This window comes from Mus musculus, chromosome 17 (genome assembly GCF_000001635.26).
Source record: "Mus musculus strain C57BL/6J chromosome 17, GRCm38.p6 C57BL/6J".
Taxonomy (NCBI): Eukaryota; Metazoa; Chordata; class Mammalia; order Rodentia; family Muridae; genus Mus; species Mus musculus.
Genome location: NC_000083.6, coordinates 14,897,551 through 14,916,838, shown reverse-complemented (window position 1 = coordinate 14,916,838; position 19,288 = coordinate 14,897,551). Strand labels below are relative to the sequence as shown.

Sequence of the window (19,288 nt, the reverse complement as noted above, 5' to 3'; positions counted from 1 at the left end):
TATCGTTGATGATCTAAAAAATAGGTTTTGATTGGTTTGTTGTAAACTGAAGCCAACTAGTGATTTTTCTAAAATATATTTTTAAAGCTAGCTTCTGTGTTAAGGTGGCAGAACTCATCCCAGTTCTTTATACTGTAGGACTCAGTGGTGACTGATGCTCCTCTGTGTCCCCGTCAAGGACCAACTCACAGTCTCATAGTCTCCTGATCGGCTTAGTTAAGAAGATAAAGGCCCCAGGCAGCTTTACTGATGCATTCTGTATATATGTACCGCATCTGTATGTATCCTTACCTTCTACCCTCTGGCTACTGATCTCCAGCTGGCTTAGATGTGGCCCTGAACCTCCCTTGTGTTGCTAGGGCCCCTATCATCTAGAGCTCTGCCCTCCATTCTGAGGAGTAGTAAGTTAATAAACTCATGAATTTGTTCTGTGAGGCAGGTGGCCTACCCCTGTTTGCACTGTGGCTTTTCTTGGTTGACCCCTCAGTGGAATTCCCACTGGTCTGTGTGCTGTGGTCCATTCCTGTGTGTTTCCTACAGGGACCCTGTACTGGGCTGTAGTCTAAATGCATTTGACACATGAGCTGTTATCTGGGCGTGATGACACATGCCTTTAATCCCAGCACCCACGAGGCAGAGGCAATTAGACTTTTGTGAGTTCAAGGCAAGCCTGGTATACTAAGTGAGTTCCAGGCCAGCCAGGACTGTTACATAGAAAAACTCTGTCTAAAACAAACAAACAAAAAATAAATAAAAAACCAAAACAACACCAAAGCAAAAAACAAGAGAAAGAGAGAGCGCGCGAGCGAGCGCAAAGCAAAGAAATAAACAGTGCCACACATTATATGGTTTAGTATAGTCTACATTACTTTCTGTCCCTTTAATGTCCTTGATGAATTCCTGGCTGTTATTCATTGGCTTGATTTCTGGATAGAGCCTCTTCATTTTAGAGGTCAGAGGTCATTTTGTTTGACTTTGCCTGGTTTGGGGAGACTGTTCTTTTTTTCCCAGGACAGTGAAATTGTGATGTTAAATGTATGCTGCTTCTTTCACTTCATGTCATACAGCTGTGAAGAGTGTCGTGGAGGACAGGCCCCTGGTTTTCCACACTAAGGTTAGGTCGTCCGGCTATACATTGGCACCACAGTGAGTATAAGCATCATGTCCTCTGTGCCAGTGACAGAACAGAGCTGCAGGTATACAATAGGAATAGGGTTTAATACAGACACTAATATGTCCTGGGGTTCCCACCATGAACAGGGTGGGTAGAGGCCTGAGTAGGATTATAGTGTGGGTTGGACCCTAGCATGCCACAGTCACCACAAGGGTAGCATATATACAGCTAATACTTGTTAAATCCCTATGTTGATCTCCACTCAGGGCCTTGAGTTCTTGTCAAATCATAAGGTTGGCTGTGGAGAGGAGAAGCTGGTGGGGTTGAGAAGTGGAGAAAGGTGATACATTAAAACCATGTAGCCCACTAAGGCCTGACGAAACACCTTAAAATTTTTCGAGCTCATTCACTCCCGAATTTGTGGCCAGTCCCCCAACCCCCTCTCTCATAAATACAGCCTGTTGAGCTTTTAGGGCTGTCCAGTGGGATTGTATAACCTATTAGCAAGTTCATCCTGAAACACAGACCTTTGATTAGAAACGTTTTGTTCCCATGTCAGGGTGTAAACGCTGGATATTTAAAATAGGAAGTAGCAAGTCTAACGGTGAGGCTACTTAGAGACCAGGAAACATAGTATCGTGATAGTGGGAGAGACTGCCACGAAGTCTGGAAGTTCCTTAGTCCTTCAAAAGTCTCAGATCTTTCAAGGGCAAATCTACTTCTTTTTATAATGTGTAGTCACACCACTCTTCTTATCTCAAAGCTGGAATTTATATGATGTAGCCCACTACATACATCATAACCATTCCTTTAACAGTAGTCAAAGCTGCCCTAGAGTCTGGGGCCCCGGTGGGCTTCCTGCACATAGAGCACGTGGCAGGCTAGGGTGAGGTCTCTGTCCTCTCCTAGTCAGTCTTCTCATCTGATCTTCCCTCTTGCCCACCCACTCTCACCTCAACCTCAAGTCCCCACTCAGAACTTTCCCAGGCCTCTCACCTAGGTGAGTCTTCCTGTATGCAACTTCAGCTCCACTGCCCCTCGCAGCCCTCCCTATCTCACCTTCTTTCCCTTTCCCAATGGCAGCAAGTGTGGATGCTCATTTACTTCATGTCTGTTCTACCAACCAAGCACAGGGGCAGCACTTGGCTCCTTGAACTCTCAAATATGACACGAGTAGATGGCAGGTAGATAAAAGGAGGGGTGGGTAGCGGGATGGGCAGATGGAGGGAGTGACCACGCAAGGAAAGAAAGATGAACAGACAGAAGGATGAGTGTGTCCCAGGAGTGGCCTGCTGGCCACATGAACACCAGGATAGCTGTGACTACAGCCAACACAAAACCATAAATCTACTTAAAACCATGTGAGCCTTTAGTGTGTTGAGCTTTTAAATTCGATTGCATACTTTTGAGCATGAAGTTCACAGATGACAGCGTGGCCCAGAGAAGGCAGCCCATGAATGGATGATGGTGGATGGGTGGATTGGAAATTCATGCCTTAGGGCAACAGTGCAGCATTTTCATCTGCGAGCTGAAGTGTGGATGATGGTGTTCCTGGGGCTGTCCTGGCATTTTGAGCTGAGAAGCATTAGATAGGGTCACTAAGGAGGAAGTGTGTAGCATTGTGACATGTCTGAGTCAGAGAGAGTGCCGGTTCTTAGAGGCCAAGGAGAGTAGGAGGTCGCTGAAAAAAGTATGTAAGTTTGTACATGTTTAATTTTTCTTTATAAAATGTAAATATCGTAGGAAATTTAGAATCCTAATTGGTGAAAGTTATATATACACTTGTTTGTATGTGTTTTCCTTCCAGTATGGCTATGTTTTCTCCAAAGACTAACATCAAACATCATAACAAAAGATCTTCAAAGTACAAGAACAATTACAAATGGTAAGCAGTTGAGTGCATGTATTAGGTTTGAAGCAACTTAGAAGCACTCTTAATGTGCTTGCATAATTCTTAAAGGCTACATATGCATAATTCCTAAGACTATATACACGTAAATATTGACACAAATATGTCACTGACATGCATCGTTTAAAGCATATGTGGTTGATTCATTTGAGTAGTTCTTGGGCACTTTGCTCTTTTTATTATGTTATTTATTTTGAAGTAGTGAATTTTTGGTAAAATGTAGTTGTAGGAAAATACTGTATTTGATGGCTGACCATCCCTGAGAAGCATTTCATCTCACAGAGGAGACGGGGCAGCTACAGAGCTAATGCTGCTTTAACGCTGCTTCTTAGTGGACATTGATGGTTTCTTGACCTAGATATACTGCAAACATAGCCTGAATGTCTGTATAAAGAGAGTTTGGGCCTTAGGGTTGTCCCAGGCTGAACTTAAAATATACAACGAGAAAACAGACTACGGGTTACCTAAGTTAACACTCATTTTAACATACCCTACGCCCCTTACTAGTTTTACAGAAATGCTGCCTGGAACTTTGAGTGTTTGTGACTGACGTGTCAGTTGCCCCAGTTACTGGGGCTCACTGTGCGATGCTCCAGCACATGTGTACAGCGTTCCCTGAGGGGCCTGACCTGCTTTGCCCACAGCTCTCACTAGGCCGCCCTCCCAACCGCTAGAGTCCTTACTAGTCTATGTTCAGGTCAACTTGTTGAAATTACACATATGAGTGAGAACATACAGTATTTGAGGTCCTGTGTCCACATATGAACAAAAACATACAGGATTTGCAGTCCTATGTCCACATGTGAGCAAGGACATATGGTACTTTTGGTCTTGTGTCTGGCATATTTTACTTATCACCCTTTGGTTCCTGTCCAGTCTACTACAGATGGCAGGATGTCATTACTTAGCAGCTGGATTGTCTTTCTTTCTTTCTTTCTTTCTTTCTTTCTTTCTTTCTTTCTTTCTTTCTTTCTTTCTTTCTTTCTTCCTTTCTTTCTTTTTCTTTTTGCAAGACAAATTGTTTTATAAAGTAATTGCACTTATAATCATTGCCCAAGGAAAGATTGAAATTGCCAGATCCAGAAATCCTCGTGGGATTCTTTCCAGTCACACCCATCTATCTTTTTTTTTTTCTTTTTAATTATTTACTTTATTGTCTGTGTCTGTGAGTGCATGTGGCTGTCCCCAGAGGCCAGCAGAGGGCGTCAGACCATGCCATTGACGTTATAGGCTAATATGAGCTGTCTAATGTAGGTGTTAGGGATTAAAATGGGTCCCCAGAAAGAACAGCAAATGTTCCTAACTGCTGAGTTATCTTTCTAGCCCATGTCTGAGTATTTTTTCGTAGCGTATAGGTACCACATTTAACTCATATGTTAATGGGTACCTCGGCTGATTCTGTAGTTTAGCTCTAGTGAACAGTGCATCAGTTGTGTGCACACACACAAGCAGGAGTCTCTTTGGCAATGATTATGTCCTGTGAGTCTGTACCCAGAATGAGACTGGATCATAAGAGAGTTTTCATTTTAGGTTTTGAGGTATCTCTATCCTGTGTTCCACTGAGGCTGTGTCTAGTCCTCACAGTCTCAGCAGTATTTACTATTTTGTTTGTTTTGTTTTGTGAGTTGTAGTCTTAGATTGGAATGCCACTGTAAATCACACTAACTTGTATTAACCTGTGGTCAGGATACTGAGTTTTTTTTTTTTTTAAATGTACTTTCTGCTGTTAAGAAGAATATATTCATAGCATTTTAAATGTGTTTTTGATAGTCTAGATATATTTTAACCATGCATATTGACATTTTTCCTAACTTTTTTTTTCTTTTCCTGACCTACTGGAGTGTTTAATGTTTCCTGGTTGACATTGGGCCTCCAGAGTGACCTGAGCCCCTGGTGCTTTTCCTTCTGTTTTCTTCCATAAGGAACTTTGTTTACACTGGGCTGCTTTCTACTGTGGCGATCTTGCTTTATATATGAGAACTCTTTTTGTATAATTTTGGCTCTTGTAGGAAGAGGAAGCAAGAAGGCTGTGCTCTTAAAGGTCCCTAAGGTTTAAGAAATGGTATTTTTAGTGCTTAAAATGGTATTTAAAACAGTTTCCAGATGCCAACAGGTGTGGAGTGGGAAGAGTGATTCTCACTTGCTGGAGGTGGGCCAGTGCCACCAGCTTCTGCTGAAGGTGAATATGTGATAAATAGCCCTGCCTTCAGAATAGCATCTAGGCAACCAACTAGATATGCCTCCATCACGCCCAGTGATTGATTCTGCCATAGCCCTGTAGCAGGCAAGGCCCCTTTAGAATGTAGGAACCGGGAAGAGAAAGGAATGCCAGGATCAACATGTTGCTTGAAGAAAATGGGCCTTCCTGGTGCACTGAGTCCTCAGGCTGCAGGCTGCTGAGACCCTGGTAAACTGCTCTGTCTGCATGGCCCTGGGAGACTGGTGCTGTCCACTCTCCAAGCACCCTCCCTGTAAGCACCCATGCCCTTCCCTTATCAAGCTTGGCTTCCTTTAGAATGCAATTCTTTCATGGCAACTATTAACTGAGTGTAGATTATCTGAATACAACCATTCCCAACTTAAGGTGCTGTAATTTACAAATTTTCATCTTTATGGGTACAAAAAAGCAATACACATTCCATATAACCCACTCCTGTATTGGACTTGCATGTTTTCTGAGTAAATGGTGTGAGTATGATTCCTTCCTGGCATTCTGAGCAATGGCTTGAAATGCAGCTCCCAGTGAGTCACGGAGGGACAGCCGGTGCTCAGCCTGGCATTGCTGCTGCTGTGCTTTGGAGGCAGATGTTCAGTACAGTGAAGCGGTATTCAATGCCTGCCATGGAACAAGCTTTGTATCAGGTCTTTGTGCCTGCGCTGAGCTTGTGGGACTGTCTGGATACGCTCATAGAAGGCTAGGTTGAGACCTGCAGATCTTTAGTTAGGTGTGCAAAAGTCATCCCTGATTTAGGATATTTTCAACTTATGACTTTTTAATTAATTAATTAATTAATTAATTAATTTTTATTTATTCACTTTATATCCTGCTCACTGCCCCCTTCCAATATACCCTTCCCCTTGTCCTCAGAGCAGTTGGGTCCCTCTGGGTATCTCGCCACCCTGGCACATCAAGTCTCTGTGGGGCTAGGCATATCCTCTTCCATTGAGGCCAGACAAGGCAGCGCAACTAGAAGAACATATCCCTATCCCACCATGACTCCACTGTAAGTTGAAAAGTACCTGTAGTTAGTATTATAATACCAGGATATATAATGGATCCAGGTGCTTGGAAGATGGCTTATCGGTTAAGAGTGCTTGTTATGCAAAGAAAGGGGCCCGAGTCTGAATCCTTAGCACTGACACAAATGCTGGGCATTTATGCCCATAAGCACAGTATTGAGGGAAGGAGAGAGAAGGATCCTGGAGATTCACTGAAGAATGGCATCTGAAGTTGACCTCTGACCTCTTTATGCACATGCACACGTGTTTATATGCTTGAACACAAATCCACAAAGATACATGTCTTTTTGACAGTACAAAATACAAATTTGTTTTAAAGAGTTATTCATGATTGTGACTATAAGTTTAGATAGGTTTTTAGTTTTAATTATATAAAATGATATATTTATATAAAGGGAAATGCACTTAATTTGTAGATTATTTCTAATCTTACTTGAAATTATCTCTTGGTTTTTACTATGACTTTTCTTAAAGTAAAGAGTGCTCTTTGGAGAATTTCCTACCCAGAAATCTCAGCAGACAGGTTGCTGTAGCCCAGAAGCCTGTTGCTGTGAGCTGTCTGCAGTTCTCAGGTAAGCCAAACCTCTTCTTGGATCCATTTGCTCTTCTTACCTGCAGCTGGATTCTACTGTCCCAGTATGAGTCTTGGTTGATATGGTCAGGATTCTCTAGAGGGACAGAACTGATATAATGAAAATATATTTGGGACTTGAGTGGATTAGAGACTGTGGTCCTGCTAGTCCAATAATATCTGTCTCCTGACTGAACAACCAAGAATTCAGTAATTATTCAGTCCATGAGGCTGGATGTCTCAGCCGGTCTTCAGGCTGTGTTGGAATCCTGAGGAAGTAGGCTCTAATACCAGCGAAAAAATGCTTCAGCAGTAGGAGAGATGAAGTCGCAGCAACAGTAAGGGGCGAAAGGGCAAAGCTTCCTTCTTTCATGTCCTTTTATGTGGGCTGCCAACAGGTGTGACCTAAATTTAGGGCGGATCTTCTTACCTCAAATGATCCAATCAAGAAAACTTGCACAGGTGTGCCCATCTGCTTGGGTTTTAGTTGATTCCAGATACAGTCAAGATGACAACCACAGTAAGTCATGATGTTGGTATTGATGCTCTATAGCATGGCTTGGGTCGGAGTGGAGTGAGACTGTAGTTGCACAGGGTGCATCTGTCCTGCAGCACTGCCAGGATGGCTCATACATACCTTCTGTGATGACCTCTTCACACAGCCAGAAGCTAGAGATCTGATCACAGGGTTACCACAAGGTGGTCTTGACCCTGGCCACCTTATGGTGTTCTCAAAGCATCTTCCCTGCCTGCCGTCCTGGAGCTCCCCGTGGGCGCTCACACTGTTCCCGATCTAGAGTCTGAAGTCAGGGAAGTGATCACTTGTGTCATCATGAAGGCAGTGTCAGATTGCGAGGCTGCCCTTCCCCTCTTCAAAGTGTTTTTGGTGGGTTACCTAAAAGTTAAAATTTATTCCTCTGGCTCACAGAACTCTGCTTTTCAGATAATTCTAGACAAATGCCTTTTGAAAATCTAATATGCAGTGCTTGTCAGGGGTATTTTGATATTTGCTGTTTCCGTCTGTGAAGTTGCACATTTGGTAAAGATCCCCCAACTTTGGCTGTTGGGAAAGTGCTGGCTGTCACTGTCCCTTCTGTTTTTCTTCTGTGAGCAGAAGGCTGCGATGGTGCCAGTGACAGCTACTCCATGAGGTCTGGGGAGAATGGTGTTGATGGTCCTGATGGAGAGTTAGTTCAGGGCCTGGTTCACTCCTTGGGAAGGAGAGCGTGAGAAAGGCGAGTGGGCCTTGTTATGTGCTGTACCCAGTTATTCTCTACTCGAGAAAAATGACTATTTATCTAAATGTTCTCTACTCTGTCAGTTGGCCAGTGGGCTTCCCATGCTTTGATTTTATAGTGCTGTTTATTTTTCAACAGGGGATGGACAGAAGCTGGCCTGTGGCTTAGGTAACCACCTGTCCCTGGTCTTCAACGCCAGCCTTTCAGGACCACCGGCTGCCTTTTCAGGTTTCCTTACGTTTTTTTTTTTTTTTTTTTTTTTTGGTTTTTTTTGAGACAGGGTTTCTCTGTGTAGCCCTGGCTGTCCTGGAACTCACTTTGTAGGCCAAGCTGGCCTTGAACTCAGAAATCCGCCTGCCTCTGCCTCCCGAGTGCTGGGATTAAAGGCGTGCGCCACCACCGCCCAGCAGGTTTCCTTACTTTTGAGGGCTGGGAAGGAGTGGGATGTCTTCCCAGTGCATGAGCTCTGGGAGACAAGGCTATGGCCAGGGCCTTCCTGGGCAAAAGCATTGGAACAGCTTCGGTCAGTAAAGGAAGCCCACTCCTGCAAAGCTGAAGTAGGTTTAATTTAGTAAAAAGTTTTTATTGAAGTGTGTTTTGAAATTTAGTTGGCTTCTTAATGGATGTTTTAATACATTAAGCAGCTCAATACCTTTTAAAAGTAAAAACAGCCATGTTATGTTGCTACTGTGGTCACTTCCTAACTGATTTACAATTTCCCCTAGCTTTACAGCCAACAGTTCTTAGCTTTTAAGTAAGATTCTGGAGCTGCTTTAGAAACATGTACTAGGTATTGTTACTGAATACAACTACACACAAAATCCCTTGACTTAGGTCCATTTGCCTTATATGCCCGCTTGGGTAGTCGTGGACAGACACTCATAAGTTGCCTAGGAGCAGAGGCACAGGCATGAAGTGCTAGGAAGGTGAATGGGTGAGGACCAGGTAAGGTCATGCTTACGATCAGAGGTGTACACTGTGACCCATGCATGTTGGGTGCCTGGCCTAGCTTGAACTGTGTAGTCTACATCAGGGTCCTTGCAGTGTCTAGGGTGGTTTGAAAGAGAAAGGGGGATGCCCTCAGGAGGACTAGAGTCATCCATGATGGGCTTGTCCTGGGGTCTGAGTGTGGAGTACCAGTTGTCAGCCTTCTGTGCTGTATTGAAGGACCAGGCTGTGACTGCTCATAGAAAGCATCTCTGTGGAATTCTGCCTTGTCCGTTGCCTGCGCTGCCTTTCAGATTCAAGGAGGCGCAGTCTAGGATGACAGCTTATGCTGTGGTGAGTGGAAGATGGCTGATGAGGAGAGTATTGCAGCTCTGAATGGGTCATCCACTTCTTGGGAAACCTGAACTCTGCTTGCATTGCCCCCCTGCAGCCTCTGCAGCTGCGGTTAGGGTGGAGGCGGATGTAAACATCCCTGCTGTCGTCTGAGAAGGGTGGGTGCTATTACGTAGCTGATAGAAAAGCCACTTAAGTCAGGAGGTAGGATTGTGTAGGGCAGGGACTGAGCAAGTATGTTATCAGTGAGGATGCTCAGACGTGCCCTAACCCAGGGCGGATGTGAGCCCGGGCCGGTGTCGCACGTGCTCTCTGCCCGTGCAGTCACAGTGCCATTTCCTAGGGCTTTGACTCTTTGCAAGCTTGCTGAGTGCTTGAGACGTTTGTCAGTGTTGCCTATTTATTTGTTTTTAATTAACCCTTTTGGAATTTTGTAAAATGTATTTGATCATATTCCTCCCCCCAACTCTTCACATATTCACCCCTTCTTTACCCACCCTGCTGCTTTATGTTCTTGTTTTGCTTTGCTTTGTTTTGTTTTGTTTTAAACCCATCAGTTCCAATTTGTGTTATCCATGAGCTTTTGTCTGTCTGGCCTTCACTGGAGTTTGACCTACGAGGGCCAGGCCCTTAAAGAAAGCAGACTCTCCCTCTCCCAGCTGGTTTGAGCTTGCACAAGTCTTACTCATGCTGCCAGAACTGCTGTGTGTTTATATGCCAACTGCCCTGCTGTATCTGGAAAAGAGTTTTCTTGCTCTGCCATCTCTGGCCCTTTCAGCCTCTGTTTCTTCTCCTGAGCCCTGGGAGGGAGTGCTCTAGCTGGATGTCAATGTCCCATTCAGATTGAGCACTTCAGTCTCTTACTATGTTTGCATCTTCACCAGTGGTAGGTCTCTGTGTTAATCACCGCCTGCTGAGGACGGCAGTGAATGTGCTGAAGGCTGAGAGGCGCACTAATCCATGGCTATGAGGTTAAGTCATCGGGAGTCAGTATCACACTGTGGCTGTTCAGCAGAGCACTAGGACAATGCTCCCCCTATGTCTACTAGCCACAGGTTCTTAGCCTGATGTTGGTGCCTAGTATGGGTTTCAATTTGTGGATGGGCCTTAAATCCAATCAGAATATAGTTTATCACTATTATATTCACACCATTATTACAATAGCCGTGTCCTGTCAGGCTGATGGCAGCATTCAGAGTTTGCAGCCAGGTATGACTTATGATAACTTCTCTGTGGTAGAATGCACAGCACCGCCCAGTACTATGGAAGCCAGCCAGAAGGGATGAAGCCTCAGGTTCTAACCAGCTTCATTTCTTTATAGTCTGTGACCCAAGCATGTGTGTTTCTATCAATAGGGTCTTACCGTCAGTCTCTGGATGGTAGCCAATAACATTGGCAATGGCCTGTAATATTCGGAGTTCTGTGGGACCCCAGTGGCCAGTAAGTCCAAAAGTGGTAATCATTCTGGACTCTGGGCTTTTCATTTGTTAGCCTATGGTATCTAGGAGGGGTTTGCCACCCCATTATAGAGTAACTCCATTTAAATTCTTCTTATATATGTAGTATACATTTTAAGTATACTTACTTTTACAGTGGTAGGCTTCCATGTGACTTTTTCAAAAGTTCTTCAGTGTTAGTCACCCCTCATGTTCCGTCCTCTACTCTTTGTTCCCAGCCTCTACCCCATTTAACCTTCCCTTTCCCATTACTGGCCGTCACCTCTTTATACCATCCCCCCTCTCTCTTTTTGTTTTGTTTTTCGAGACAGGGTTTCTCTGTATAGCCCTGGCTGTCCTGGAATTCACACTGTAGACTAGGCTGGTCTTGAACTCAGAAATCTGCCTGCCTCTGCCTCCCAAGTGCTGGGATTAAAGGCGTGCGCCACCACTGCCCGGCTCTTTATACCATTCCATTTGCTCTTTGCTCCCTTGAAAGCCCCACCCCAGGGTCCCTTACTAATTTTCTGAATTCCATAGGAATTCCAGATGAAACACACATATCGGAAGACTCAAAGATAACACCTATGGATTTGAGAAAACATGCAAAGTTGGTGTTTCTGAGTCTGGGTTACTACTCTCAGGATGGTTGTTTCCACCCATATCCGTTTACCTGGGGATTTCATAATTGTGCTTTTCTTAAGGGCTGAATAGCGTAGGAAATAAATATCCTATGTCTTCATTGTACATAGATGAGTTGATAGACACACAGGCTGTTTCCATATTCTGACTGTTGTGACTAGAGCCAATTGTGAACATGGAGGAGCAACCGTCTCTACAGTAGGATATAGAGTCCTTTGGGTATGCAGTGCTAGAGCTGGATCATGTGATAGTCTTTTTCCAGCTGTTTGACCAGCTTCCACACAGATTTTCACAGTGCTCCACGTTGTGTTCCCACAGTAGTGAGTAAATGTTTTTTTGCACATTTGAGAGGTCCTTTGTTCTTTTGTGGAAAATGCCAGAACTTGACACAAGAGGGCAGCAAAGGCATTTGGCATAATTTTTCTGCTTGGTAACTTTTTGCTGTTTTGAGGTCCCATTTCAGAGTGGCATTCTACTTACAGTACTTTCTGGCTTTCCAGTTCTATTTTGGTGGCTTTCTGGCCAGTGTGCTCTGGTGATACTGATTCACTGAATGCCCTTTCAATTGCAGTGTGCAAGTTCCCGTGCAGAGAGCAGCCTGGGTGGGAGGTTCCTGTTAGATTCTTGTCAAAGTTGTGGTTCCTTACGCTGCAGAGTGTACCACAGGGCACCTTGGGGTGGAATGTGATGGTTCAGCGTGTCTCGGGTCACTGGTGTTCTCCGTTTGCCTGACACTGTGCAGCCTCCAGTTCTCCTGTCTACCTGTTTCCATTGGCTCGCCCAGGAGAGAGCCCATGATGCTGTCTCCAAGTGTCTGCTTCCATGAATCCTTGGGCTCTTGGGTCTCTCGGAAACTCAGGTAGCTGTGGTTTCAAGTTTGCTTTATAGAGACTGTAAGGGCAAAGGTGAGATTAGGAGACAGCACGTTCCTTGTCAGAAGGAGATTGAGGAGTAGGGACCGCATAGCTGAAGGTCAGTCCCACCTGCCTGTGGGCTCCCTAGCAGGCGGTATGCTAGCACCTGTATAAGCCAGCATCCAAAGCAGCCATTGGCCAGAGCAGATGATCAGAGCATGTCCAAGCATCCTTAGTGAGTTCTCCTGTTTTCTCCCTTTGAAACTAAAAGAAAAGGCTTATTTATACTGATAGATCATCACAGGGTCCCGAGATCTCTGTACGATCTTTTAGAACACTGCTTGTTATACTGTGGTATTAGAACTTCCTCTGATCTGGGCACATGAAGTCAGAACTTTAAGAAATGTGAGATCTTAGAGAGGCCTCCTCTCCAACCCTCATCAGTAGGCCTTTATGTACGGAGAATCTTTTATAAGCACTACCTGTCAATAAAAGAGCTAATGGCCAGTGAGCTGAGGCAAGAAATAGGAGGCAGAGCACAGCAGGAAGAGAGAGGATCCTGGGAAATAGTAAGACAGATATAAACCAGCAGGTAAATGAACTCAGGGAAATGCCGAGAGATGCTGAGGAGACACAAAGGAAGAAGCAGGCTGGGACCAAAGGGGTTGGGGTAACTAGCTAAATGGTAGACAGAATAGTTTAAATGGTTAAATATGTTATGAGCTAGTCAGGAAATAAGCCAAAGCTTATGGCCTAGGATTTCATAATAAATAATTAGTTTCAGATTCACCATTCCAGGAGCAGGGGCAAGGAAAGAAGAAAAACCTGAATTTTCTTTTTAAAACACCTTTAATGCAAGGTTATCTGATGATGTGATTGGTCTTTTAGCCTGGCAGCAAGAAACTGCTTCCCTTATTCCTTGAGAAGCAGCAGCTCTGGCCTGTTCTTATACAGACAGACATTCTACTTGGTTTCCCTTTTTCCTGAATACCCAGGTCATGATGGAGCTGTGAGCACTATCTGCTGGAGCCATGACAAGAGGTGGCTGCTGTCTACAGGCCGAGACCGGACACTGAGGGTGTGGTCAGTTCACAGGACAGAACTCATGCTGCTTTTGGTAATGTGTACGTGAGCACCTGTGCCATGGTGGTCAGTGACATCAGACAAAGTTCTTAGTGACCCTGAGCTATAGATGGTAACAGCTGTCAGCCCTCTTTAGGGGAGACCAGCAATAGATCCAGACTGCTTAGTGACCCTGAGCTATGGACTGTCACAGCTGGCAGTCTCTCTTTGGGGAACACCAACAACAGATATAATGAGGATCTGTTTTACTACAGTGGATACACAGTGGTGGGTCAGTTTCTTATTCACATATGAAGTACATGCATATTTAACACGTAGTAACACACTCTTGGTGTGTGGTATGTCTATTGACATACATTAAATATATATTTACATTTGTTATGGTGTAAAAATAGCAAAATGCCCACAGTAAAGCACAGCTAACTTTGTTAGTTTCTTGTTATATCGCAGAGGTAATAATGATGGTCTGGAGGATTCTATGAAGGAGCGTAGTGACTGGCTTAAAGGAATCCTGTAAGGTTTTTTGGAAATAGAGTGAGAAAGGAGAGACAGGGCATGGACTCTCACTAGTAAGGCGGAAAGAAGAGAGGATGCTAAGAGAGAAGCCTTGCTTCTTCTCATGAATCATGACCTTATGAACTGCAAACATAACCCACAAGTGGTGAACATTTCAGAAATGTCAGTCAGAGCCTGAGTCTGGATGTTTTGACTTATACTATTTAAACTTAACAGTATATGATAGTGATAGAAATTGTACATTGAAGCCTGACCTTTTCTTGGCTTAGAGACCTAAGAATGCAATACTTTCTGGTAAGGCTGGGCTGGGCTGCACATGCTCAGTTGGTCTCATGACCCACGCTCTGCAGGGTCTGGATGCTGAGTGGAGATGCTGCATGGTTGGCTAGGCATTGAATTATCAGTGGCCACAGGCAGGCGTTCTCTTACAGGACACCTCTGGAGAGGGCAGAGGGCAGATGGGCTGGTCAGGGTCAGTGCCCCATTGGAAGTTCTCAGCAGCACCAGAGGAACAAATGTCCTGCAACAGGGATCAGTGCTGGTCTCTGTGTGGGCTTGATTGCATAAGACACAAAGTTGGCCTTCCTTGAAAATTAAAAGAAAAGGCACTTTTAAATGCTGGTGGATTATCCTAGGGTCTGGAGGTGTCTGTACACTCCTTTAGAGAGCACTGCTTCTTATGCTGTGTTTCAGAGCACGTTCTCTGCTTCAACAGTGGTTGACTGTCCTTAATAGTCAATATTTCATTCCCTCCACTTTTCCAATCTTCTGAGCTAGCTGTGTAACAGAAGCCTGTAAACCCTGACCAAGGAGGCTGAGGCAGGACGGGTGATCCTGCAAGCCAGTGTGAGGGCAGCATGCTTACAGAGTGAAATTCAGTCTCCAAATTCCTTTCCCTCCAATTTCTCAGATTGTCTTCAAGTAAGCTTTGGCAGTGGTCAGTAAGCAAAATCAGGATTGTGAGTTGGTGGTGATAAAACGTGTGCAAGATGAGTACAGGGTGTGTGTGTGTGTGTTTGTGTGTGTGGTGTTGGGGAGAGGTTTCTAGTGTGCTACAGAGTTCTCACAGCTGTTCTGCCTCACAGGCTCCAGATGCTTTTCCCAAGCCAGTAACATCTGCACAGTTCTACTACATGGACACCTTCATACTGCTGTCTTCTGGCCCAGAGTTCTGCCTGCTGAAGTACCACATTGACCTCTGTAGGGATGACATACGAAGGTAGGTGGCTTTGAGCCTTCCTGCTCTGATCCCAAAGAGCCAGCCCACTTTCCCACTCTGCCCCACCTCTTCATTCTTAGAGACATGAACTTTAAAATCTTAAACCTAAAAAAAAAAAAACAAAAAACAAAAAACAAAAACCCAACAGACTTTTGCAAGGGGGAGTTTTAGTTATTGGCTTTGCAGTTTCCCTGGCTGTAACACACTTCTCTGTGCTCTTAACCTTTTGTTCACTGATTTTACCCTGATCTTCACTTTGTCACTCCACAAGAGCAGGAGCTAGTGTTATCTTGTAAGAGAAGTTCTGAGGGCATGTCTGCCTGTGCCTCTGCATCCCCGTGGACAAATGGGAAGATGAGTAACAAATGTGTGTTAAGTGGCTGCTGTAATGTAGGAACACTGGGAAATGTAATCAATAGTTAAACACATTCTGTGACTCAATAGAAACATTGATCTGCTACTTAGCAGAATAGCTAATAATAATGAGAGATTTTTTCCTTTATTTTTATTAGATATTTTCTTTATATACATTTCAAATGCTATCCCGAAAGTTCCCTATACCCTCCCCCCGCCCTGCTCTCCTACCCACTCACTCCCACTTCTTGGCCCTGGCGTTCCCCTGTACTGGGGCATATAAAGTTTGCAGTACCAAAGGGCCATTCTTTCCAGTGATGGCTGATTAGGCCATCTTCTGCTACATATGCAGCTAGAGATATGAGCTCTGGGGGTACTTGTTAGTTCATGTTGTTGTTCCACCTATAGGGTTGTAGACCCCTTCAGCTCCTTGGGTGCTTTCTCTAGCTTCTCCATTGGGGGCCCTGTGTTCTATCTTATAGATGACTGTTCCATTCACTTCTGTATTTGCCAGGCACTGGCATAGCCTATAACAGGGTCCCTTCTGCAAAATCTTTCTGGCATATGCAATAGTGTCTGGGTTTGGTGGCTGATTATGGGATGGATCCCTGTGTGGGGTAGTCTCTGGATAGTCCATCCTTTCATCTTAACTAATGAGAGATTTTTGATACTTAAACTAAAACATATTTTAGTATAAATATGGTTGTATATTAAAATGTCTGGCACAGTATTCATCACAATGTTCACTTATGTAAAAAGACATTTTTCCTTCTATATTTACCTCCTTAGACAATAAAACATGTTGTTGTCCAGTTTTAACATGTTTTTCTAACTTTGTTATCATTGGAAAGCTGTGAAAAAGCACAGGTGAAAATGTGCCCTGATGTCTGCTGGGATTCATCACATTCTTGGGTGCCAGCAATGGCCCAACCTCTCAGTCCTTCTAGGCAGGACACCTCATGTCATCGTAGCAGGGTGAGGAGACCCGAGTTAGAGTGAGGACTGCTAGTTGACTGATGCATGCTTTGACCTCATGTGCTGGCCCAGAGTTGCAATGTCAGAACCAGTGTGGAGCCGAACCCAGCCTACGTCTTTGATCCCGCTCACCCCAGGCCACCCGTCACACTTTTCCCACCTCAACCACCATATCCTACCTTATCCCATCTCCCTCTTTCCATCTCATCTCATTCTACCATACCGCATCCCATCCATCCCATCCCACTCTTCCCACCCCATCCTGCCCCATCCTGCCCTACTCCATTGCACCCCATCCCACCTCATCCTATTCTACCCTATCCCATTCCAAAACAGAAAGCCCTGCCTGCTGTGATTGGCAGCTCTTTTCAGGAATACCACAGCTTAGAGTAGGGTAAAGTAGGTCCCAACAAGGCCTTCCAGCCATTGATGAACTGCTCTGTGTCAAACTCTGGGTCCTTTTCTGTGATCACCTCTGTAGGCTCCAGTCTAGCTAGAGTTTCACTATTCCTGGGTTCGGTAGACACAGACTTAGGATAAATAATCCAAATTACAGCTCGGTTGGTGGCATTGGAAAGTAGGAGACAGGGCTTCTGAAAAGTGCTTTCCCTTCCGAAAGATGGCTGGGGATGGTGACTGTGTTTGTCCCTGTGGGGTCATCTGCTTGGCCTTCTCTTGGGTTCTCTTTCTCGTCCTTGCCTCTGCGTGGCTACCTTTCTGGAAAGTCTTCTCTCAGCATGTTGTTTTCTAGTTTCAACACGTTTTTCTAGAGAAAATGACTTCTTTCTCAGCCATCCTCGGTGTAACTGTAAGCCAGCAATTCCCAACCTCTGGGCTGCGACCCCTTTGGCAAACGTCTGTCTCCAAAAATATTTACATTACAATTCACAACAGTAGCAAAACTACAGTTATGAAAATAATCTTTGGTTGGGGGTCACCACAGCATGCAGAACTGTGTTAAGGGGTCACAGTGTCAGGAGGGTTGAGAACCACTGCTGTAAGTGGTGTTTTATAGCCATCTCTGTGACTGCCAACCTCTCTTTGAACATTGACTCTCTGAGACTCAGCTGCACTGCTTCTGTCTCTGTATGGCTCCCTCTCTTATGTCTCTTCAGGCCTGGGGCCTGTCTCTACATTCTGTCGCCCAGAGTTCCTCAGCCTCAGATACCTTCTACCACCTGTTTGAGGACACACCTGTTCTCATCCTGGACACTGCAGCAGCTGCTCTGGGTCTGGCCTAGCTTTCCTATGCCATCAGTCTGACTCTTGACATTTTGCTGTGCCCTGGCCAACCTGTCCTCTGGCTGGGCTGAGACTACTTACTAGGCTACCCTACCTGTTAGTTTCCCTTAGGAAATTATCCATGATTAAGATCATGATCCACTAAAGAAATACCCCATGCTTATGTTATCTTTCTGAAAATAATAAGAACTACTATTTAAGATGACATATCAACTTTTATAACTGGTTGAGTGCCTACAAGGTAATAGTTAGTTTTTAGAATTAAAGGACAATCTTGCTTTCTCATAGTTAGGATGAATTGTTTTGGGTATACAATATGCCATTATTTACATTGAGACATTCCTAGAGAAAAAGCGACCTGAGAATTTCTGATAGAAAATTGAATTCATTTCCCAAAGGAAGGCTGAGGGGACTTGTTCATTCATTCCCTTAGTATTTTATTTATTTGTTTGTTTGGCATTTTTTATTAGATATTTTCTTCATTTACATTTTAAGTGCTATCCCCAAAGACCCCTATACAATCCTGCTGCCCTGCTCCCTACCCACCCACTCCCACTTCTTGGCCCTGGTGTTCCACTACACTGGGGCATATAAAGTTGCAAGTCCTAGGGGCCTCTCTTACCAAGGATGGCCGACTAGGCCATCTTCTGCTAAATATGCAGCTAGAGACACGAACTCTGGGGGGTACTGGTTAGTTCCTAATGTTATTCCACCTATAGGGTTGCAGGCCCCTTCAGCTCCTTGGGTAATTTCTCTAGGTCTTCCATTGGAGGCCCTGTGTTCCATCCAATAACTGACTGTGAGCATCCACTTCTGTGTTTGCCAGGCACTGGCACAGCCTCACAAGAGACAGCTATATCAGGGTCCTTTCAGCAAAATCTTGCTGGCATATGTAATAGTGTCTGCGTTTGGTGGCTGATTATGGGATGGATCCCTGGGTGGGGCAGTCTCTGGATGGTCCATCCTTTTGAATCAAGTCCAAATTTTGTCTCTGTAACTCCTTCCATGGGTATTTTGTTCTCCATTCTAAGGAGGGACGAAGTATCCACACTTTGGTCTTCCTTCTTTTTGAGTTTCATGTATTTTGCAAATTGTATCTTGGGTATTCTAAGTTTCTGAGCTAATATACACTTATCAGTGAGTGCATATCAAGTGAGTTCTCTTGTGATTGGGTTACCTCACTCAGGATGATATCCTCCAGATACATCCTTTTGCCTAAGAATTTCATAAATTCATTCTTTTTAATAGCTGAGTAGTACTCCATTGTGTAAATGTACCACATTTTCTGTATCCATTCCTCTGTTGAGAGACATCTGGGTTCTTTCCAGCTTCTGGCTATTATAAATAAGGCTGCTATGAACATAGTGGAGCATGTGTCCTTCTTACCAGTTGGAACATCTTCTGGATATATGCCCAGGAGAGGTATTGCTGGATCTAGTGGTACTATGTCCAATTTTCTGATGAACTGCTAGACTGATTTCAAGAGTGGTTGTACAAGCTTGCAGTCCCACCAGTTAATGAGGAGTGTTCCTCTTTCTCCACATCCTCACCAGCTTCTGCTGTCACCCAAATTTTTGATCTTAGCCATTCTGACTGGGGTGAGGTGGAATCTCA

At 44.5% G+C, this 19,288-nt stretch overlaps 1 protein-coding gene across 19 annotated transcripts in view; it reads left to right on the top strand.

Annotated features, from left to right (window-relative positions):
• The window catches only part of Wdr27 (WD repeat domain 27), a 158,431-nt gene that overhangs the window by 26,421 nt on the left and 112,722 nt on the right, over window positions 1-19,288 (top strand). For 12 of the 19 annotated variants that reach the window (XR_003952182.1, XM_006524929.4, XM_011246612.3 and 9 more), the window contains 6 exons: window positions 1,068-1,146; window positions 2,922-2,999; window positions 6,738-6,835; window positions 8,211-8,300; window positions 13,281-13,402; window positions 14,970-15,103. Coding sequence is in view for 17 of the 19 variants with exons in the window: in XM_006524929.4 (XP_006524992.1) it covers window positions 1,068-1,146; window positions 2,922-2,999; window positions 6,738-6,835; window positions 8,211-8,300; window positions 13,281-13,402; window positions 14,970-15,103 (601 nt within the window). In the remaining 2 variants the exon portion in view is untranslated. The other 7 variants (XM_011246616.2, XM_011246614.2, XM_011246617.3 and 4 more) reach the window with 5 other exon arrangements.